We start from the raw sequence: 24,295 nt of genomic DNA, 5'->3' as shown, positions 1-24,295 counted from the left end.
GCTTCTATTATTTATAAGTCTATATAACCCAACTTCTGAAATTAGATGGGACCTCCTTCACCTGATTACATCTACAGATTGGTGGGAATCTCAGCAACCCGACTGATCAAAAATGTTTGAAGTCAGTCTGACATATGAAAAGTTTAAAAAAAAAAATCACTGTAATGTTTTAAATACAGGTGTCTGGATTGCAAGTGATTTAATCATATACATAACAAGATATTGAGAGTTATTCTATATAATGTAACATTTTTGCAAGAAACACTTTTAAATACAGTTAAAAAAAAACAGATATATGGACATACTTGCCATATAAGACTACCCCTCTCCCAAAACACACCAAATAAAAATGAATAAAAAAAACAGCAGACAGCAGCGAGATCTGAGATGCAGAGGAGGTACAGTAATACCGGTAGGATACAAGGGTGGCCAGACGGGTGAAAGAGGGGTGTTTTTCTGTGCACAGCCCTACTCTACTGTATTTTTTTTCCCATACCCCAGACGCCTGCAACTTGCTCTGCCCTTCATAGGGCGGCCACATACAGCAGAGATGCAGCCGTTTTTGAGCTCCCCCCACCGCATGCGGCGACCACAAATTCCCCAGCCTTGGTTCCAAAGTTTTTCAGCACCTGCCTTATAAGACGACACCGGGCGTATAAGACGACCCCTGACTTTTGAGATTTTCCTGGGTTACAAAGTAGTCTTATATGCAGGAAAATACTGTATTCTGAGTCTTCACAGTATATTTGTATGCTTAACTTGCTCACTATTTCCAATTGCCCACAAGTTAAAAAGATGTATTAATTTGTTTTAACTTAGTCTTAGCGATGCATAGATTTGGTGCTTGTGCTACACAGTGAATGAGGCCAGAAGCAGGGCCATCTTAGCAGTATTATGAGCCCCTGGGCAGAGCTGTAAACTGCCACACACACACACCCTCCTCCTGCTGCCCAAACCCCCAACCTTGTGGACCTTCCCGCCTTCCCAGCTACATACGAGGCCACCCCTGCTCCTTTCCCCCAGACTACTACTAGCTCTTATACTCTCACACTGAGGTCCCACCTCAGCGCATGCACAATGATTATGATAATGTAATTGTGCCGGTGCATAGGTCTGTCAGCCTCTTGTCACAGAGATTTGTGAAGTGCAGCCTCTAGTAAGTTTGACAGGAGGGGGCAGATAGCTCCCTGCGGCATGGCCCGTGGCACCATTCTTACAAAAGAGAATGACTACCCTGACGGCCACTCTGCCCAGTGGGAAAGATGGCTCTGGCCGAAAGCATTTTGTCTCTGTTCACTGTCTAGCGGTGGGGACCTGTAACAGTTGGCACCCCGCTGAGCAGTGATTGATAAGTTATCCTGTGGATAGCTCATGAGTCTATTTTCCCCGGAAAACCCCTTTAATATCTCATTCTATTTACCTGCAGGCAGAAAGACCTAATAAGGAGCCATTTATTAACAATAATTTAATGTCTTGGGCTGCCGTTTCCTGTCTGGACGGAAGCATGGCCGGTAGATCTGATCTGTAGAGCTTAGATGAAGTATCAGGTGACAAGGTCATGCAGGGCTATGGATAAGTTTCTTGTGTCTCCTGTTTGCAAGTGTCACCTTTCAGTGTGTAAGACTCATGTCACCTTACTTATCTTCCGACACTAAATCCTTCTGTAAGAGTCAGCATTTAACCTGACCTACATAAAATATTTCTGTTGTTATACTTCTCACTATCACTGCTGCTGAGTGACTAGTTAGTTAATACTTTGGAGTGTTCCCTTTCCTTACATCCCATAATACATTTTATAGTATATTATCATGTTACCCTGCACATGTAGGAAATTTGCTGTCATTCCAACATTTTGAGCAGAATTGTCTTTCGGCATCTACATGGAGTAAGTTTGTCAAGACTTTACCCCTTTCATTAGGTGGATTTTTGTCATAATAATTTTATTCCAGAATTATCCCTCCAACAGTTAGCTGCAATGTGGGATTACTGATGGACTTTGTTGTTCTAATAATTAGAACAACAAAGTCCATCAGTAATAATTAGAATCTAATTAGTTTAGCTGGTGAAATTAATGTTAGGTTAATCAGATCTGTTGATCATATTCTATTATGAGTTTGTGATGTTCTTTTTCTAGACAAATCTAACCTGCTGATAGCCTCTCATAGTGCCTCGGGGCTGGGCCTGCTCTGTTAGTCCGAGTAATCTTCGCTCCGGTACACTGTTGGTAGCACTGCTGCATCATCCGTCCTGCCCGCTCCATTGATTATCATTGAAAGGAGCAATCTGATGACATGGCAGTGCTCCTAACAGTGCACCGTAACGAAGATTACTCCGACTAACAACATGGGACTGGTAAAAAGGTAACAAACATACCTTCCTCCTCAGTGTCCCAGGTGCTATAAGTGGCTATTGGCAGGTTAGATTAGTCTAACCTGCTGATAGTTCCCCTTTAAATCACTTGATATATGTCATGATACATGTCAATTCTTTTGGCGGAATGCAGAATCAGCCGGCCCATAGAATGGTTTCTATGGAGCCGGCAGAAAGGCGTGCGTCCGTAAGCGCGTACAGCCGGCGGAATTCCGCAGAGTTTATCCGTGAGAATTCCTCAATGTGAACCCACCCATAGGTGTATTCCCATCTTTTAAAACAACAGCATATCACTCCTGGGACCACACTGGTCATAAGAAGTCCAATGCTGTGTTTTTTTTTAACAATTTTTTCCACTACTCTGTGGCTCTGGCTGTACAGGGAACTGCAGCGCAGCCCCAGCCAAGTGAATGAGGCCAAATGAAGTTTTCTGCACATCCAAGTGATCAAGTATGCTGTTGTGTATAATTTGTCAAAAACCATTGGTTATTTATGCAAAAACATTTTATGTAACTCTTTACAATTGTGATGTTTTTAAACTCGTTTTATTGAGGAGAAGTAAAGAGTAGACAGTGCATGGATGAATATACAGTAATATCATAGTACAGACATGTTTCAAAAAAAACAGTAAGAAGAGAAATAAACTAGTATTTCCATGAGCATCATTGTTCCATGCAGGTATGGCATCAAATTATATTAGACAAATAAACATCAATATCTAACAAAAGAACTGTAATAAGTCTCATCTCTGTAAGCACCACACATCAGAATTATAAAGAAGCAAGGGTGTTTCCACACACAGCACCATTCTTTATCCCTATCTAGGGAATTCGGTTTCGTCTATAAGCGTCAGGGGGGAGCGACACCAGGCGTCCCAGATTTTCCCAAATTTAGCAGGGCAGCCCCTGTGTTTATAAATTATTCTCTCATAGGAAACCACAGAGTTAACCATGTCTATCCACATTGCCACCGTAGGTGGTCTTTTATCTATCCATCTCATGGCTATAGCCTTTCTCGCTAAGAATAATGTTTCTCGTAAAAAAATAATGCTGTAGTGTGTCCACACCTCCTCACTCAGTGACCCAAATAAGCACACCGTTGGGTCCAGTGGAACTTGCATGGGGCACATAGATGTAAGGGTGTCACCCACCTCCCTCCAGAATTTCTGCAGCCGGGGACATGCCCAAACCATATGCCAGAAATCCGCCGGTTCCATTCGGCACTTGGGGCATGTTGGGGCTGGGATTCTGCCCATACGGTGAAGTCTGATAGGGGTTAGGTAGCTTTGATGGATAATGTACAATTGTGTAAGTTTGTTATTTATGGAAGGTGAGACATGGAGGTGAGATTCCAATAAAACCTCATACGTGTCATCTGACATAGCAGGGACGTGCTCCCTCCATCTCTCAACCGCCGGGAGAGGTGTGGAAGTTGCCTTGAGGCGTATCAGGTGAGAGTAGATAGATGAAATTAAACCACTTGGTCCTTTGGATTTAATGACTCCTATCAGGGGGTAGCTAGAGATCGGGGGATCCGTAGGGCCGAACTGAGCGTGGAGCACATGGCGCAATTGCAAGTACTTATAGAAATGGCGATTAGGTATAAAATAGGATTCCTTAAGGGTATCAAAAGTAACTACGGTTCCATTCTTGTAGACCTGTTCTACATAATGAATTCCCACCCCCTTCCAGTAATCAATGTCATGAAATGCAAGCAAGTGAGTAAAGTTGTCATTACACCATAGCGGGGACTCAGCTGGGGTATCTGTATAGGAGGAGATCTTAGCAGCTGCTTGCCACATCAGCCTTGCTACGCGACAGATCGGGAGAAGGGTAGTATTAGGGACGCTATCTGATGCTAAAACCGACCATAATGAGGTTAAGGGAGAGCACTCTACCAAATGGGCTTCAGACCCCGATCGAGGTTCCATCTCCATCCAACCCCGTAAATATTTCAGCTGACCCGCCATATAATATAGGTATAAGTCTGGGACCGCAAAGCCTGCGAGGTCTTTTGGCCTTTGCAGTTTCGCCAGTTAAAACTAATGATGGCTGATTCCAGTGTCTTAAAGAAAACTTTAGGGATTGGTACAAATACGTGTTGAAGGACATATAAGCATTTGGGGAGCACCACCATCTTGACTAGATTAATTCTGCCAGCCACAGAGAGAGGAAGTGTACTCCATATCTTAAATTTATCCCTAAAGTGTGCAATGAGTGGGTTAACATTAGTGTTTAGCATATCTGATGGCTAAGTAGTAATTTGTATACCAAGGTAACGGAACTGGGATACTACCTGAAGACCATGTACAGAAGTAGCTAGTAGGTGCGATCTCGAGGAGTGCATGTATAAGAGAAATGATTTGGTCCAGTTCATTATCAAGCCGGAAAATGTACCAAATGTGTCAATTAATTGTATGGCTCTGGGCAGGGAAACATCAGGGTCAGACACGAAAAGAAGAAGGTCATCTGCAAAGAGTCCAAGTCTATCCTCTCCACCAGTGTACGCAAGTCAGTACGGAGGGTAGCCGCCAGCGGCTCCACCGCCAATATAAATAGAAGTGGGGATAAAGGGCATCCTTGACGGGTGCCCCTCCCAAGAGGAAAAGAGGGGGACAGTAAGCCATTTAAAGATATAGCTGCTGTCGGGCACTTGTACAGTATTTCTATCCATTTAATGAAATTGGGTCCAAATTTAAACTTTTGCAAGACTTCTAGAAGGAACGGCCACTCTATAGAATCAAAAGCCTTGGCCGCGTCTAACGCAGCCAAGGCCCAGTCCTTCTTCTGTGCGCATCCTCGTTGTATCGCTATTTGCGCTCTACGGATATTATCCGAGGTGCTGCGCCCTAGAATAAAACCAGACTGGTCAGTGTGTATAAGGGAAGGAATAACCCTGCACAGGCGGTTAGCAATTATTTTGGTAAGTAGCTTGTAGTCTGAATTAAGAAGAGAAATGGGCCTGTAGGATCCACAGTCCAATACAATTGTGATGTTATCTCTGTTTCATTACTCTATATGCCTTGTTATATACCTCTGTTATAAAAAAAAAAAATATATACAATAAACAAAAACTTTCAGCAAGTGTTTATTTCCTTGTACCGGTGAAGCATTAGAGGGTCTCCACTGAAATCAATAAGCAGGACAGACATGCAAGACCCTTCAGAAACTCAGAAACCCCTGATGGGATATTTAAAATAGGTCTTTCACACACACCAACCAGAACACAGATGGTCTTGGGTATTAATCTTCTAAACCTCAGTTTCTATTTATGAAATTCAACTAAAATACTGCCAAATAGGATTAGCTACTAGTAAGAAAAAATTTTGAATAGTATAGTAAATTTGCTAAAAGGATACAGTAGTTGACCTGAAAAGTTGTGGGAAAGTATATCTGGGATTTGTGTACTTGTAAGACTGTGGAGTTCTAGATATTTATTGTGTTATATGACAATACCCTTGTAAAACACTGCACCTTACAGTATTTTTTTCAGTGTAAAAATGTTTTGAGATTGGGGATATATTTAGCTATTATTATTATTATTATTATTCCCTTGATTCCAGAGCGCTTCATAATTTGAAGTACTCCTGTCATTTAATAATTTGCTGGCAAACATATTGGATATTTTGATGTTAATTACACATGTAAAATATCTGGCTGCTTATTTAAATCAAATATATGCTACATTCATCCCTTTATTGGAGTGCTTTCCTGTTGGTCTAAAGCAGGGAGTAGAAGTTGAGACCAATCTTTGACATAATCAAATGGAATACCTGGATCTCTCTTGCGTGGTACATGACGATGAGTCCAAGTAGGATAGCAGTTGAGAGGCTGATAAGGCATTTCAGTGCAAATGAGTATGAGGATTCCTAAAAAAAATAAAAATAGAATAACATATTAAAAATAAATGTTGGTCATACTGATCAAAATACAAATAAATATCAAAATGCATTTTACATTCCTCTGTTGCCCCTTACTTCAAAGCCTACTCTATTCTATTCACATAAAAAAATTGTAACAAAAAAATACTAATTACAATAGAGAATAGAGAAAAGTGGGGGTGAACCACTAGAAATTTAAAGCGACTTTGTACCCACAATCTGCCCACCCCAAACCGCATGTACCTTCAGATAGCTGCTTTTAATTCAAGATCTGACACAGCGCTGCAAGTTTAAAAGTTGTTTTTAGGACAATAACTGCATCACCTGCCAAACTGACCCTAGGACAGATCTTGCATTAAAAGCAGCTATCCGAAGGTACAAGTGGTTTGGGGGGGACAGATTGTGGGTACAGAGTCGCTTTAACAAACTCAGTCCTTTTCTCTCTTGACATCATCTGTCTTCATCTGTCATCATGACATCATCTGTCATTACAATGCGTTATATGGCCACTGAAAGGCTATGCTAACTTTTTCACACAGTAAAAAGAATATAATATATATAAAATATGGCTGTAATTTTGAGTGAAAATAAAACAATGTATGAATAGGTGTGTGTGTGCCGTATTTTGCAAAAGTTATGAAAGTGAAGTCATCAAAAAATCTTTCTGGTTCTCAGTGTGCCAGATTGTCAGTGTTGTATATAGGAGTCACACTTGCAACCAGGCCCTGTGTCTCCCATGTACACTGTGCCCCTCATGTACCCTGTGCCACCCATGTACCTCTCATGGGCTTCTTTATAGTTGCATACAGCCTCCATAACATCACAGCAGCATCTAACCATGGAATCCATCCTGCAGGCATCCATTACATTCAATAGTTTTCACATACCTGCAGGATGGATTTCATGGTCAGATGCTGCTGTGATGTTATTGGTGTTGTGTGTAGCTATTAGGAAGCCCAGGAGAGGCACAGTACAGACAGTAATCCCCCAACATACAATGGCCTCAGGATGCGAGAGATTTAAGCAGGGCCGTTTCTTGCACCGGGCGGGCCGGGCAACGGCACGGGGCGCCGACAGTTAGGGGGCGCTGGTGGCACTCCCGGGACCTCACACAGCCTGGGTTGGATAGCGCACCACGCGCCCCCACACACAGACTGTCACCCGCTTGGTCCGCCCCCGGTCTGCAGTCATCTGAGCACCCAACACTTGCCCCTGCCGCCCCTCAGCCTCACCTGCTGCCCGCCCGCGCTCTTCCAATGCAATTAGCGCAGAGCGGGAGCGTGGGGCAGCTGCGGCCGGCCGTAGCGCAGGCGTTCGTTGATTGCGTGCACAACGGCCGGCCGCAGCGGCTCCACGCTCCCGCTCTGCGCTGATTGCATTGGAAGAGCGCGGGCGGGCAGCAGGTGAGGCTGCCTCTACAACTGCGGCAGAGTGTGTGGAGGGGGGCTGAAGGGGGACAAAGTGTGTGGAGGGGGGCTGAAGGGGGACAGAGTGTGTGGAGGGGGGCTGAAGGGGGACAAAGTGTGTGGAGGGGGGCTGAAGGGGGACAGAGTGTGTGGAGGGGGGCTGAAGGGGGACAGAGTGTGTGGAGGGGGGCTGCAGGGGGACAGAGTGTGTGGAGAAGGGCTGAAGGGGGACAGAGTGTGTGGAGGGGGGCTGAAGGGGGACAAAGTGCGTGGAGGGGGGCTGAAGGGGGACAGAGTGTGTGGAGGGGGGCTGAAGGGGGACAAAGTGCGTGGAGGGGGGCTGAAGGGGGACAAAGTGTATGGAGGGGGGCTGAAGGGGGACAAAGTGTGTGGAGGGGGGCTGAAGGGGGACAAAGTGTGTGGAGGGGGGCTGAAGGGGGACAAAGTGTGTGGAGGGGGGCTGAAGGGGGAATAGTGTGTGGAGGGGGGCTGAAGGGGGACAGAGTGTGTGGAGGGGGGCTGAAGGGGGACAGAGTGTGTGGAGGGGGGCTGAAGGGGGACAAAGTGTGTGGAAGGGGGCTGAAGGGGGACAGAGTCTGTGGAGGGGGGCTGCAGGGGGACAGAGTGTGTGGAGAAGGGCTGAAGGGGGACAGAGTGTGTGGAGGGGGGCTGAAGGGGGACAAAGTGTGTGGAGGGGGGCTGAAGGGGGACAAAGTGTGTGGAGGGGGGCTGAAGGGGGACAAAGTGTGTGGAGGGGGGCTGAAGGGGGACAAAGTGTATGGAGGGGGGCTGAAGGGGGACAGAGTGTGTGGAGGGGGGCTGAAGGGGGACAGAGTGTGTGGAGGGGGGCTGCAGGGGGACAGAGTGTGTGGAGAAGGGCTGAAGGGGGACAGATTGTGTGGAGGGGGGCTGAAGGGGGACAAAGTGTGTGGAGGGGGGCTGAAGGGGGACAAAGTGTGTGGAGGGGGGCTGAAGGGGGACAAAGTGTGTGGAGGGGGGCTGAAGGGGGACAAAGTGTGTGGAGGGGGGCTGAAGGGGGAATAGTGTGTGGAGGGGGGCTGAAGGGGGACAGAGTGTGTGGAGGGGGGCTGAAAGGGGACAGAGTGTGTGGAGGGGGGCTGAAGGGGGACAGAGTGTGTGGAGGGGGGCTGAAGGGGGACAGAGTGTGTGGAGGGGGGCTGAAGGGGGACAGAGTGTGTGGAGGGGGGCTGAAGGGGGACAGAGTGTGTGAAGGGGGGCTGAAGGGGGACAGAGTGTGTGGAGGGGGGCTGAAGGGGGACAGAGTGTGTGGAGGGGGGCTGAAGGGGGACAGAGTGTGTGGAGGGGGCTGAAGGGGGACAGAGTGTGTGGAGGGGGGCTGCAAGGGGGATAGTGTGTTGAGGGGGCTTCAGGGGGGATAGTATGTGGAGGGGGGCTGCAGGGGGGATAGTGTGTGGAGGTGGGGTCAGGGGGGATAGTGTGTGGAGGGGGGCTGCAGGGGGGATAGTATGTGGAGGGGGGATAGTGTGTGGAGGGGGGCTGCAGGGGGGATAGTGTGTGGAGGGGGGCTGCAGGGGGGATAGTGTGTGGAGGGGGGCTGCATGTTTGTCTGGTAGGTTCAGAAGAGATGAATTGCAGCTGCAACAAGAAATCATCATGGAGATCTGGGCAGGATGGAGACGCCTCAGATCAAAGAAGATGCCACTGGTGAGTCACTGAATGACTTTTGAAAGGTTGAAACTATGCCATAATACACACACTGCTTCTTTTTAGCAACAACCCAAATAAATCATGGGGGGGGCGCTTTTATCAAGATTCGCCCTGTAGTCAAAATTACCTAGAAACTGCCCTGGATTTAAGGTACGTTGGCCTCTCACATAGCTCTTGCTCCCTACACATGCAATGTAAAGCACAGTGCAGACCTGTGGCTGCAAGCAAGGGAGCCTCTTCAAACACCAGACACAGGAGAAAACACAGCAGCTTCTGGCCAAGGGACTGTGAGCGTGTGCAGGCTGCTGTGAGTGTGTGCAGGCTGCTGTGAGTGTGTGCAGCGTACAGTGAGTATGTGCAGCGTACTGTGAGCATGTGCAGGCTGCTTTGAGCGTGTGATGCCCAGACACTGGGGAATTCAGAAACTGGGGGGCCTGCATTCAGTCCATTGCCAGGGGGGAAAGAAAGAAGAGCAGCCTGTGTGTGCCAGTGCTATCAGGAAGAAGAGGGACCCTGCAGTGATCCTTGTCAGGCAGAAAGAGGCTTGTGTGCCAGGCTAGATCCCAAGCAATGCCAGCAGAAAGGGAGGCAGAGCCTTGTGTGCCAGGCCAGATCCCAGGCAATGCCAGCAGAAAGTGAGGCAGAGCCTTGTGTGCCAGGATAGATCCCAGGCAGTGCCAGCAGAAAGGGAGGCAAAGCCTTGTGTGCCAGGCTAGATCCCAGGTAATGCTAGCAGAAAGGGAGGCAAAACCTTGTGTGCCAGGCCAGATCCCAGGCAATGCCAGCAGAAAGGGAGGCAGAGCCTTGTGTGCCAGGCCAGATCCCAGGCAGTGCCAGCAGAAAGGGAGGGAGAGCCTCGTGTGCCAGGATAGATCCCAGGCAGTGCCAGCAGAAAGGGAGGGAGAGCCTTGTGTGCCAGGCTAGATACCAGGCAATGCCAGCACAAAGGGAGGGAAAGCCTTGTGTGCCAGGATAGATACCAGGCAGTGCCAGCAGAAAGAGAGGGAGAGCCTTGTGTGCCAGGCTAGATCCCAGGCAATGCCAGCAGAAAGAGAGGGAGAGCCTTGTGTGCCAGGCTAGATACCAGGCAGTGCCAGCAGAAAGAGAGGGAGAGCCTTGTGTGCCAGGCTAGATCCCAGGCAATGCCAGCAGAAAGAGAGGGAGAGCCTTGTGTGCCAGGCTAGATACCAGGTAATGCCAGCAGAAAGGGAGGGAGAGCCTTGTGTGCCAGGCCAGATCCCAGGCAGTGCCAGCAGAAAGAGAGGGAGAGCCTTGTGTGCCAGGATAGATCCCAGGCAGTGCCAGCAGAAAGGTAGGGAGAGCATTGTTTGCCAGGCTAGATACCAGGCAGTGCCAGCATTGTCAACAGTTTGGTGTCTTAGATCATCAGTCTAAGGACTGCATGCAGCTGGACATATCTGATTTTTAGTGATAAGGTATATGTCATTTCCATCCATCTCTCTCCTGTCTAACTCCATTTATCCATTTAGTTTGACATCTTGGGGTCTTCAGAACCAATTACCAGTTTTCCATAGAAATATGGACTCAACATACAATAGTTTCCACATACAATGGTCCTCCCAGAACCAATTAATATTATATGTTGAGGGATCACTGTACAAGGGAGGCAAAAGGCACCAGTCACTACAGCTGTGGGTCTGAGCCCCTAGATTCAGTAAGGAGATTTATCTGACAGATTTTTGAAGCCAAAGCCAGGAATGGATTTAAAAAGAGGAGAGATCCCAGCCTTTCCTTTATGACCTGTTCTCTGTTTATAGTCAGTTCCTGGCTTTGGCTTCAAAGATCTGTTAGATAAATCTCTGTGTGTAAACGCACCATAAAATTCCACAATAAAGAACATGTTTATCGATGGTGGGTCCAATCTATTGCTCTCTTTTTTGGCTTGTGCTTTATTAATACACCTGTACTGTATTCACTCTTAAAGGGGTAGTGCGGCGGTAAAAAATTATTCACAGAATAACACACATTACAAAGTTATACAACTTTATAATGTATGTTATGTCTGTGAACGGCCCCCTTCCCCGTGTCCCACCACCCCCACCCGTGTACCCGGAAGTGTAATGCATTATACATTACCTGATCCGTGTCGCGCCCGTCCGCCATTTTGTGCCAAACGTCATCTTCGGTCGGCTGGCCCGAACACCTCCGATCTTCCCGAGTGCTGGCCGCCCTCTGCCGCGTTATCAGCTGCTCAGCCGCGATTGGCTGAGCATAACTGTGGTCGGCCAATCGCGGCTCAGCGGCTGATGACGTGGCAGAGGGCGGCCGGCACTCGGGAAGATCGGAGGTGTTCGGGCCAGCCGGCCGAAGATGACGTTTGGCACAAGATGGCGGATGGGTGCGACACGGATCAGGTAATGTATAATGCACTACACTTCCGGGTACACGGGTGGGGGTGGTGGGACACAGGGAAGGGGGCCGTTCACAGACATAACATACATTACAAAGTTGTATAACTTTGTAATGTGTGTTATTCTGTGAATAATTTTTTACCGCCGCACTACCCCTTTAAGAGTGAATACAGTACAGGTGTATTAATCTCAGAGCACATGATTTGTAGCTTGCAGCATATGGGACAACATAATTGCAGACTGACCAGAGTGCCTGTGCTGATAAATGTCCACTCCGAAAACCCCTACTGTGAACACATAAGTATGAAAACTTTGGAGAATTTCTGCATTCTTGCGGAAAGTCCACACTGAAAAAAACACCTCCAAAGCCACAGCAGAAAAGTGATGTGAACACCAATAGGAATCTGTGTCTCTGTGTAGAAGCAATAGAGAGAATATAAGGGCACTCACCATTAAAATTTTTCTTTCTTTTTATAAATTTGTGTTAAAAGTCCATAGTACACGGAGCAGGATACAAGGATGCCAGTAACTTCCCGGCAGCTTTTAAAGATCTTGTGAAGGCCTATTATTTAAACCCAGTCAGTCCTCATACTTACTGCCTGGTTATGAAGGTAATTAAAGGGTTTGTCCAGTGAAAATCTTTTTCTTTCAAATAAACTGATGTCAGAAAGTTATATAGGTTTGTAATTTACTTCTATTAAAAAAATCTTGTCTTCCCATATTTATCAGCTACTGAATGTCATGCAGGAAATGTTGTTTTTGTCAGGAATGTGCAGTGAGCCTAGTGTGAACTCGGCCTGTTTTTACCTTTTGTCTGACACACCCTCTTTTCTTTCAGCCTTCTGGCAATGCAGGAGTTACACTGCCCTCTGCTAGCCTTGGTCGCTGCAAGTGAGCAGTGTGCTTGATTGACAGATGCCTCTCCCTTTCCGGAACCTTGAGGATCAGAGTGCCAGTCCAATGGGGATCCGAACCGGGTTCTTGATCCTCATAAATGAAAGCAGAGCCAGTTTTTCCCTGCTGGCAATTAAAGTTCATACCCTGATCCCAGCTCTCCCTGTTTACTCCTGCGATCCCCATTCCTAATTCCTCGGTTCGCTTGACTCGTTGCCTGACCTCCCGCTTGACCTTGTGACTATCCTTTTGCTTCCTGATTTTGTACTGTGTAGTCCGTTTGGTCCTGACCTGGCTTGTCGACTCTCCCATATTGTCTTTGTCTGTCTGTCTCGTTCACTGTTACACTTATTGTGGGTGGGTTCAGCTTCAGGGCCCACTGTCTAAGTCTAGTCTCATACCCCCTGTCCTGATTTTTTTTATTTTTTATTTTTAGTCTAACACAGTCATCTCTGCTGACATCTCTGGCACAGACAGGAACTGTCCAGGGCTGGAGAGGTTTTCTATGGGGATTCATAGAGTTTCTGTCTCGGCCAGAGATGTTAGCAGAGAGCACAGTGTCAGACTGAAAATAAAACAACATTTCCTGCATGACATATAGTAGCTAATAAGTACAGGAAGACTTGAAATTTTTTAACTCCTTAAGGACCCATGCCGTACCGGTACATCATGGAATCCTGTCATTTAAGGACTAGTGATAAGCGAGTACTAAAATGCTCAGGTGCTCGTTACTTGAGACGAATATTTCCCAATACTCGGGTGCTCGTTTCAAGTAACGAACCCCATTGAAGTCAATGGAAAACTTGAGCATTTTTGCATTGGACCCAAGTTTGGTAGAGGGAAGGTCATGTGAAAACCTGTCAACCTCAGAAAATGATGGAAACACCACGGAAATGGACAGGAAACAGCAGGGGCAGCATGCCTAATCGCACTATTACGCCAAATTATGGGCAACAGTATGGCAGTAATCACACAGGGAAGGGTTAAAACAGAGGTAGCCTATGGACCACCCAAAAACTTAGCCTGACACCACTGACCCAGACCAAGATGGACAATACAATTATCCAATAAAAATAGCCAGATTATGGCTAGATTTAGCCTCACACCCTCATGCAGTTGTGCGTGAGAGGCATATCATTGGAGGTAGAGATGAAGAATAAAAATACAGTCTTCTTAGGAGGCCCCGGAATTTGAACAAATGCAGTTTTAATCCTTTAAACAGTATCTAAGAGAGGGCAAGTGCGGTAGCCTGTTTATTAAAAAGACCTGGTCAATCCTGCCTTCATTACGGCTACAACATCCAAGGTAGGTAGAAGGTGCTGCTCAGCAGTTTGAATAACGCCTGTTGGCGCGTACCCACGGCAGTGCTGCTACACCTAAAGCTACCGACTGAAGGCAACGTGCTAAAAAATTTAGCCTGACACAGCATGACGGTGAGAACAGAGTGAACCATTGAAACAGAGGTAGCATATGAACCACCCGAAAACTTTGCCTGACATAGCATGGCGGTGAGGACACAGAGAACCATTATAGCAGAAGTAGCATATCAACCACCCCAAAATTTAGCCTGACACAGTATGGCAGTGAGGACACAGAGAACCATTAAAAGTGAGGTAGCAAGTGAGCCTCCCAAAAATTAGGCCTGACACAGCATGGCGGTAAGGACACAGAGAACCATTAAAGCAGAGATAGCATATGAACCACCGCAAAATTTTGCATGACAGCATGGCGGTGAGCACACAGGGAAGCATTCAAACACAGGTAGCCTATGGACCACCCAAAAACTTAGCCAGACACCACTGACCCAGACCACGATGGACAATAAAATCATCCAATAAAAATAGCCAGATTATGGCTAGATTTAGCCTCACACCCTCATGCAGTTGTGCGTGAGAGGCATATCATTGGACGTAGGGACGAAGAATAACAATACAGTCTTCTTAAGAGGCCGCGGAATTTTAATCCTTTAAAAGAGTGTCTAAGAGAGGGCAAGTGCAGTAGCTTGTTTATTAAAAAGACCTGGTCAATTCTGTCTTGAGTTTGAATTTGAGTTTGATTTTAAATTTGAGTTTGAATTTGAATGGTTCAGTGGTTATAACTTTGCATTGCTGGGGTCCTGGGTTCCAATACCATCAAGGCCAAGATCTGCATGAAGTTTGTATATTCTCTCCACGTGATCACCTGTTTACACTGCTGCTGTTTAAATAGCGGTGTACCATGAGGCCCCGTAAGTTGCGAGAAGAAGCTAGGGAGTGAATGTCTGCGGTGTGCTTCGAAAATTGAAATTGATCATTAAAAAAAAAAAAAAGAAGACCATAAAGTGTCCATTACCGGCCTTTAGATGAGGCAGGCGTGAAACCTCCCAAAAATTAGGCCTGACACAGCATAGCAGTGGGGACACAGAGAACCATTAAAAGTGAGGTAGCAAGTGAGCCTCCCAACAATTATGTCAGACACAGCATGGCGGTGAGGACAGAGTGACCCAGGTAGAAGTGGTAGCAGGTGAGCCAACAATTATGCAAGACAGTGATGATGCCACCAGCTGCACTGAAGACCTGCTCTGACAACACCCTAGCGGCAGGGCAGCACAGCACCTCCAAGTCAAAATCAAAACAGCGGTGGGGAGAAGTGGGGAGTAACATCAAAGCTCACTGCTAATTGCCCTGTGTAAGAGGGTGGCATATACTATATAGCTTCAGTTACCCACAGATTTTATATTACAACCTCCAAAAACTAGTGTGACCAGAATATTTTCTTAGTTCTTCATTTCTTACTGCAGTCACATCCAAACTCACTGCTAATTGCCCTGTGTAAGAGAGTGGCATATACTATATAGCTGCAGTTATCCACAGACTTTATTCAACAACCTCCAAAAACTAGTATGACCACTATACTTTCTTATTTCTTCATTTCTTAATACAGTCACATCAAAGCTCACTGCTAATTGCCCTGCGTAAGAGGGTGGCATATACTATATACCTACAGTTACCCACAGATTGTATACTGGTCAGCAAGGTACTCCCTCACCATCTTTCTGAAGGCCTTCCCCCTACTCTTTCTAGACTGGGGTGGCATAGTCTTGCTGGGGTGCCATGAAACTGTCAAAGGCCTTGGAGAGTGTTCCCCTGCCCCTTGAATAGCTGCCTGCTTCACCCCTCCTCTCCCCCGCTTTTTGGCCCACAGAACTACATCCTCTGGCGCTAGTGGTGTCAGATGGGAAGTAAATTTTCAGCTTCTGCACCAGGGCCTGTTGATATTGATTTACTCTCATACTGCGTTCCTCAGCAGGAATACGAGTGGAAAAGTTCTGCTTGTACCGAGAGTCCACGAATCTGTGTTGTAAAAAAACATTTTTTAACTAGAGGGTCACCTGAAAGACAGCCTAACATAAAGTCAGCCATGTGCGCCAGGTTCCACTGAGTGGGGTGTTTAGCATTCATATGCCTGCGCATGCTGGTAGTGGTTAGGCTGGTAGTGGTAGCTCCCCTGCTGATCCTGGCGTGTCACAGGTAGAGATGAGCGAACCAGCCGCATTTCTGGTCAATGCCAATGGCTGTATTCCAGTTTTCCAGGCATTCCTTACGATGTATCCACCCGCTGCACGGAGGGAACAGACAGCGGGAGTCAGCCGCCGAGATTTCTGATTCATACGAGCCAGAAATCCGGCTGGTTCGCTAATCTCTAGTCACAGGTTGCACACTACAGTCCGTCGGTCATACGCAGTTTCTTTAAAGAACCTCTAGACTTGCCAACATCTAGGCCTGGCCACGGGAGTTTGACTCAGTGAAACAGTTGCTGATCTACTTGCTCTGGCCCTGCTCTGCCCACCCCTCTTCCTCTTCCAACCGGTCCTGTGACTGACCTTACCTCCCCCTCAGAAGCTAAGTGTAAGTGCTGCTATATAGAGTATGCCACCCTCTTACACAGGGAAGTTAGCAGTGAGCTTGTATATGGCTGGACTGAGAAATAAAGAAATAAGAAAATATACTGGTCAGACTGTTTTTTGGAGGTTGTCAAATACAATCTGTGGGTAAGTTCTGCTATATACTGTATGCCATGCCACCCTCTTACACAGGGCAATTAGCAGTGAGCTTGGATATGCCTTCACTGAGAAATACAGAAATCATAAAATATACTGGTGGTCAGGTCACACTATTTTTTTGGAGGTTGTGGTATACAATTTGTTGGGGACTGCAGCTATACACTGTATGACACCCCCTTACACAGGGCAATCGGTAGTGAGCTTGGATATGCCTTGAGTAAGAAATACAGAAATCATAAAATATACTGGTGGTCCCACTAGTTTTTTGGAGGCTGTGGTATACAATCTGTTGGTGGCTGCACCTCTACACTGTGTGACACCCCCTTACACAGGGCAATCTGTAGTGAGCTTGGGTATGGCTTCAGTAAGAAATACAGAAATAAGTACATATACTGGTGGTCAGTGTCACACCAGTATTTGGAGGCTGTTGTATAGAGTCTGTGTGTAAGTGGTGGTCTGTGGTCTATGGCACCTGTTACACAGGACAATGAGCAGTGAAGTTCTATGCAGGTGTACTACAAATCACAGCAATACAATCTACGACAGCAGCACCACCAGCCACAAAATCATAAAAGAGTTATGAGCACTTCTTAGGGGTGTGTATGTGACACCTAATGTCCCCTTTCGGCCAGCAGACGATCACCACAGTGTGCTGCTGAAATCGTGGTAGCTGCACTGCAAGTCCCAGCCAGCAGTCTAGAGTAACACAAAAAAATAACGATTTGAAGCCCTTACAAGGGCTGGTTGGTTCTTTCGTTAGTATTCCCTGCCTACTGGAACACTAATTCCCTCCCTAACGCTCTCCCTGACAAGCAGCAGCTCTGTCCCTAATCTCTTCCAGCATGCATGTGAGCCGAGCCTCGACGGCCGTGATTTTTATATGGCAGGGTCATCTGATCTGGCCAACCAATCGCTGCTATCGACATGTATGGGCCCCACGTGATAGCAGGATGTACCAAAGAGGCTCCTGCATGTTGATTGGCTGAGAAATTGCGCCGAAACTTACAGGAAACGGATGATGAGATTTTCTCGAGTATCGCGAGATGTGTATGTGCCCATACTCACCTGATCCAGGCGTCCTCTTCTTCCCGGTCGTCTATCTTCGGCTTTTTCTGGCTCCCCATTGTCTATCTTCGGCTATTTTCATCCAGGATCGTTCTACTGCCCCCTAGCGGGCTGATAAGTGTATATAATACACTTATCAGTAGCTTTAGAGTTGGCTGGTAGTGTTTTTTTTTTTTACGCACCCTACCGCCGCTGAGTGCTGATCAGCATCGCATGTAAGTGCGCTGCTAATCAGCAACTCCTCCTTTTTGCGTAGTTTTTTTTTTCTATATCCTACCACTACTGTCTGCTGATAAATACCAAGCATAAGTGTGGCATCTATAAGCAATAACTTTTTTGGCATAGGTGTTTTTTTTAATGTAAAAAAAAACTAAAAACCACAACATTACACTACACTACTTGAAATAAAATTTTACACTACACTACATTACCCATTTACATACCACATATACCAATCCCCATATAAAAATGGCCCACAGGGTGTTTCCGGCGGAGGAGGCATACACTCTTATTGCCTCCGACACCAAAACAGCCAGTGAGGATGAATGGGGGGATCCTTCTTTCCTCCGTTCATCATCATCATCATTATCATCATCAGTGATGATGAATATCCACGTATGCGTCCCAGGAGGACACCTCGGGCTGCCCCCCAGACACGTCATCCCATCTCACCCCCCCCCCCTGCCACCCAGACAGGTGACCCCATACCGCCCTCCGTCCCCCAGACATGTGACCCTATCTGGACCCCAGTTCCCCAAAATAATAAGCCCCAGACTCCGGGCTTTGTAGCATCAGCAGGAATGCAAATTAACCCCACAGGCATCAGAGAAATAGACTTTTTCAAGCTCTAGTTCTCTGATGACCTTATAAATTTGATGGTGGCACAAACAAATTTGTATGTGCACCAATTTATAGCCCAGAACCCCTCCTCTTCTTTTGCTAGGCCTATGACATGGGCCACTGTTGATGCAGCAGAAATAAGAAAAATTTGGGTACACTTACAGATTTAGACTGTATGAAGGAACGGACACACCCGAATTTAACCCTCAGAATGCCCCCCCCATCCTTTGAGAATTGATCTTCCCACTGCTGGATAAAGGTAACCACCTGTATGGGGATAACTTTAATACCAGCATCCCCCTCTTCCGCTCCCTCTCTGGCAGAGCTACTGTAGCAAAATTTTAGCAAAAGTGTAGTTATAACTGCAAGAACTGGTGAAGGGACATTTGCAGAAACTGGGAGGCCACCAGGTGCTGCAAATGATGACAGCTCAGGGGTCCCAATGTATTGTAGGAGCAGGCCATGGGGCCCCCTGATGCAGCGGGCCCCATAGCAGCCGCTAGGGCTGCTACAGTGGTAGTTACGCCCCTAAATAAAGCACTAACATTTGGCAGTCATGGAGCAGGCCCCAGTGCCTCTGGATATGAAGGACCCCGTATCGTACCAGAGCAACATTTTCCAGGTGACATCCCGCACACTGGAAAACAGGGGGATCAGGAAGGACACCATTTTCCAGTGTGACACCTGTCCTGATCACCCCGGCCTCTGCATAAAGGATTGCTTCAAGGCATACCATACATCATTGGAGTTTTAAATTTTCTAAACTCTTTCCCTTTTTCTTATTTCAGGGGTAACATTGATCCAGGGATTATTCTGATTTTGTAGTCTGGAAGGAATTTTTCCCCTGTGATGAGGCCACTATCGTCTGCCTCATGAGGTTTTTTTGCCTTCCTCTGGATCAACACAGGTTGAATTTGATGGACACCTGTCATTTTCAACCTTATAAATTAATAATTGGCCTAATACACACAAATAAATTTAAAATTGTCCCTTTTCCCCAACTAAATAGGCATTGCCCCCATTCCCATTAGAGGCTTGCCATGTTGCATTTACAAAGCCCCTGTGCTGCTAAGACAGTGAACCCCCCCCCCCCACACACACACACAAATGAACCCATTCTGGAAACTACACCCCTTAAGGAATCTAACAAGGGGTGCAGCAGGCATATGGACCCCTTGGTCATGGGCACATTTGTGCCGTGAAAATGAAAAAAAAAATATTTTTCATTTTTACAGCACATGTTCTATATATGTGCCCATCACCAGAGGGGTCCACATGCTCACTGCACCCCTTGTTAGATTTCTTAAGGGGTGTAGTTTCCAGAATGGGTTCATTTGTGGGGGGTTATCATTGTCCTGGCAGCACAGGAGCTTTGTAAATGCGACATGGCCTCCATCCTCCATTCTAGCCTCTAAATGGCGCTCTGTCCCTTTGGTGGCTTGCCCTGTGCCCGTATGGTACATGATGTCCACGTGTGGGGTATTTTCGTACTCAGGGGTAATTACCCTACACATTTTGTGTTTATTTTCTCTTTTAGCGCCTTGTAAAAATGAAAAAAAATCAAGGTTAGACCAACATTTAGTGTAAAAAAATTTATGATCTAGTCTTGATTTTTTTCATTTTCACATAGGGTTAAAAGAGAATAGAGAAAGAGAAAGTATACATGCTCCTACCACATACATTCCTCCTCAATGGGACTACTCACTTCCCCCAATACCCAGAGGAATAGACGCCCCTTGCATCTCACTCGGACCTGCTGCGCTTTTCCTTGCTCCTCACTCCAAGCCCAGACCGGGACTTCATTAGAAATGGATTGCATGGGACTATCAACCTTGGACGTGAAAATGCATGGCCCTTCTGTTACTTTCTGCCATGGATTACCGCAATGACTGTTATTGTGTGCACACATCCCCCCCCCACCCCTACTCCTTGTTTGTAACTGGTTAACAACAATGTATTAACCTGCCTTCCTCTGTTTGCTCCAGTTTGTTTAACCCCTTAAGGTCAAGGCCAATTTTCGTTTTTGCACTTTTGCTTTTTCCACTTTATGTTTAAAAGGCCACTGCGCTTGCATTTTTTCACCTAGAGACCCATATGAGCCCTTATTATTTGCAACACCAATTGTACTTTGCAATGACAGGCATTATTTTTCCATAAAATATGCTGCGAAACCAGAACAGAAAAAAATCATTTGCGCTGTCAAATTGAAAAAAGTAATTGTTTTGATTTCAGGGAGTTTTGCATTTACTCCGTTTGCCCTATAGTAAAACTGAAATGTTATCTATGTTCCTCACATCAGTACAATTACATCGATATGTACACTACCGTTCAAAAGTTTGGGGTCACATTGAAATGTCCTTATTTTTGAAGGAAAAGCACTGTACTTTTCAATGAAGATAACTTTAAACTAGTCCTAACTTTAAACAAATACACTCTATACATTGCTAATGTGGTAAATGCCTATTCTAGCTGCAAGTGTCTGGTTTTTGGTGCAATATCTACATAGGTGTATAGAGGCCCATTTCCAGCAACTATCACTCCAGTGTTCTAATGGTACAATGGGTTTGCTCATTGGCTCAGAAGGCTAATTGATGATTAGAAAACCCTTGTGCAATCATGTTCACACATCTGAAAACAGTCTAGCGTGTTACATAAGCTACAAAACTGACCTTCCTTTGAGCAGATTGTGTTTCTGGAGCATCACATTTGTGGGGTCAATTAAACGCTCAAAATGGCCAGAAAAAGAGAACTTTCATCTGAAACTCGACAGTCTCTTCTTGTTCTTAGAAATGACGGCTATTCCATGCGATAAATTGCTAAGAAATTAAAGATTATCTACAACGGTGTGTACTACTCCCTTCAGAGGACAGCACAAACAGGCTCTAACCAGAGTAGAAAAAGAAGTGGGAGGCCGTGTTGCACAACTTAACAAGAAGATAAGTAGAAACAGACGCCTCACAGTTCCCCAACTGGCATCTTCATTAAATAGTACCCGCAAAACACCAGTGTCAACATCTACAGTGAAGAGGCGGCTGCAGGATTTTGGCCTTCAGGGCAGAGTGGCAAAGAAAAAGCCATATCTGAGACTGGCCAATAAAAGAAAAAGATTAAGATGGGCAAAAGAACACAGACATTGGACAGAGGAAGACTGGAAAAAAGTGTTGTGGACGGATGAATCCAAGTTTGAGGTGTTTGGATCACAAAGAAGAACGTTTGTGAGACGCAGAACAAATAAAAAGATGCTGGAAGAATGCCTGACGCCATCTGTTAAGCATGGTGGAGGTAATGTGATGGTCTGGGGTTGCTTTGGTGCTGGTAAGGTGGGAGATTTGTACAGGGTAAAAGGGATTCTGAATAAGGAAGGCTATCACACAATTTTGCAACGCCATGCCATACCCAGTGGACAGCGCTTGATTGGAGCCAATTTCATCCTACAACAGGACAATGACCCTAAACACCCCCCCCCCCAAATTGTGCAAGAACTATTTACAGCAGAAGCAGGCAGCTGGTATTCTAACGGTAATGGAGTGGCCAGCGCAGTCACCAGATCTGAACCCTACTGAGCTGTTGTGGGAGCAGCTTGACCGTATGGTACGCCAGAAGTGCTCATCCAACCAATCCAACTTGTGGGAGCTGCTTCTAGAAGCGTGGGGTGCAATTTTACCAGTTTACCTCAACAGATTAATAGCTAGAATGCCAAACGTAATTGCTGCAAAACGTGGATTCTTTGATGAAAGTAAAGTTTGATGTAAAAACAATGTTATTTCAAATACAAATCATTATTTCTAATCTTGTCAATGTCTTGACTCTATTTTCTATTCATTTCACAACGTATGTTGGTGAATAAGTGTGACTTTTCATGGAAAAGACAAAATTGTTTGTTTTGAACGGTAGTGTAACTTGCATAACTTTTATATTATTTGACAGCTTTTAAAAAATTTAAACATTTTAAAAAAAACTTAATGTGATTTTTTTTATCACTTTTTATTAAATCTTTACTGGATTTGATGTGACCAAAAATGCACAATTTTGCACTTCCGAATTTTTTAGCACTTACGCTGTTAACCGTGCGAGACCAGGAATGTGATAATTTTAATGGTTCAGGGACTATAGTTCGGGATTTTTTATTAATAAAAACACTTTTTTACTTTTTTTTTACATTAACTAGAAGTCCCCATGGGGGAATTGTATATACACAGCACTGATCTCTCATAGAGATCAATGTTGTGTATATACACAGCAAAGATCCATTAGATCGGTCATACATTGCTTTGGCCTGCTGCAGGCCAGAGCAATGTATTGCCAAGCTGGGATCACCATCATTGTGACACTAAGGCCCGGCCCAGCCAGAAGAACTTCCCCCCCTGCTATCGCATTGCTGAGGGATGATCTGTCCCACTAGACACCAGGGACTACAGGTACAAAGCATTTTAATGCAGCTGTCAGGTTTGACAGCTGCATTGAAATGCTTAATTAGCCAGTGCGGCAACGGGACCAGTGGAAGCTAATAGAGGCGCTCCCCGGCTACAGATAGCAGCCGGGAACGGTGCCGTTGAGAGCGGGGTCCCAGCGGTACCCCTCTCTGAATTCCCCTCTCGCGGCTCCATGGCGTACGAGGTACGTCATGAGACGCTAAGGAGTTAATAAAAACAGAATTGATAAAAAAAAGGATTAAAAAAAACACAAAATCTGTAGAGCAATTTCCCCTGAGTGCGGAAATACCCCATATGTGCACTTAAAGCACCATGCGGCCGCAAGTTGAGCCTCCAAAGGGAAGGATCGCCATTTTGCTTTTGGAAGCTGGATTTGGCTGGAATGGATTTTTGAGGGCCATGTTGTATTTAAAAGGCCCCTGTGTTGCCAAGGCAGTTGAAACCCCCACAAGTGGCCCCATTATGGAAACTGCACTCCTCAAGGAATGTAAAAAGGGGTGTAGTGAGCATATAGACCCCACTGTTGACTGGCACATATGTGTAACAATGTGCCGTGAAAATGAAATACATTTTTTACACTATAATGTTGGTCTAGCCTTGAATTTTTCATTTTCACAAGAGGTTAAAATAAAAAAAATCCACACAAAATGTGTAGAGCAATTTCCCCCGAGTCCGTAAATACCCCACATGAGGACATAAAGCACCATGTGGGTGCAGGACAATCCTCCAAAAGGAAGGAGCGCCATTTGGATTTTGGAGGCTGGATTTGCCTAGAATAGATGATGAATGCCATGTCATGTTTACAGAGCTCTCGTGCTGCCAAGACAGTGAACTTCCCCACAAGTGACCCCATTCTGGAAACTACACCCCTCAAGGAGTCTAACAAGGGGTGCAGTGAGGATATGGACCCCTTGATGACAGCCACATTTGTGCCGTGAAAGTGAGAAAAAATAAAATCTTCACTTTTACGTTACATTGTTTCACATTTGTTATATTCCTTGAGGAGTGCAGTTTCCAGAATGGGGTCACTTGTGGGGGTTTTCCACTGTTTTGGCTGTATGGGGGCTTTGTAAATGCAACATGGCCCTTGAAATCCATTCCAGTGAAATTCAGCTTCCAAAAGCCAATTGGCGCTCCTTCCCTCTGGAGGCTTGTCCTGCGCCCGCTTGGCACTTTATGACCACATGTGGGGTATTTTCGTACTCGTAAGAAACTGCGCTACACGTTATGTGTTTTTTTTTCTTTTACCCCCTTGTAAAAATGAAAAATTGAAGGCTAGAACAACGTTTTAGTGAAAAAATTTC

At 45.9% G+C, this 24,295-nt stretch overlaps 1 protein-coding gene across 3 annotated transcripts in view; it reads right to left on the bottom strand.

Moving 5' to 3' along the window:
• KCNN1 (potassium calcium-activated channel subfamily N member 1) overlaps positions 1-24,295 on the bottom strand; it is a 117,462-nt gene that overhangs the window by 66,828 nt on the left and 26,339 nt on the right. For all 3 annotated transcript variants that reach the window (XM_069962305.1, XM_069962306.1, XM_069962307.1), the window contains exon 3: positions 6,143-6,238. In XM_069962305.1, the coding sequence (XP_069818406.1) occupies positions 6,143-6,238 (96 nt within the window). The remainder of the gene's footprint in view (positions 1-6,142; positions 6,239-24,295) is intronic.

The sequence above is a fragment of the Dendropsophus ebraccatus genome, chromosome 3 (genome assembly GCF_027789765.1).
Source record: "Dendropsophus ebraccatus isolate aDenEbr1 chromosome 3, aDenEbr1.pat, whole genome shotgun sequence".
Lineage (NCBI taxonomy): Eukaryota > Metazoa > Chordata > Amphibia > Anura > Hylidae > Dendropsophus > Dendropsophus ebraccatus.
The sequence above is the reverse complement of the archived record's forward strand: the minus strand, read 5'-3'. Positions and strand labels throughout refer to the sequence as shown.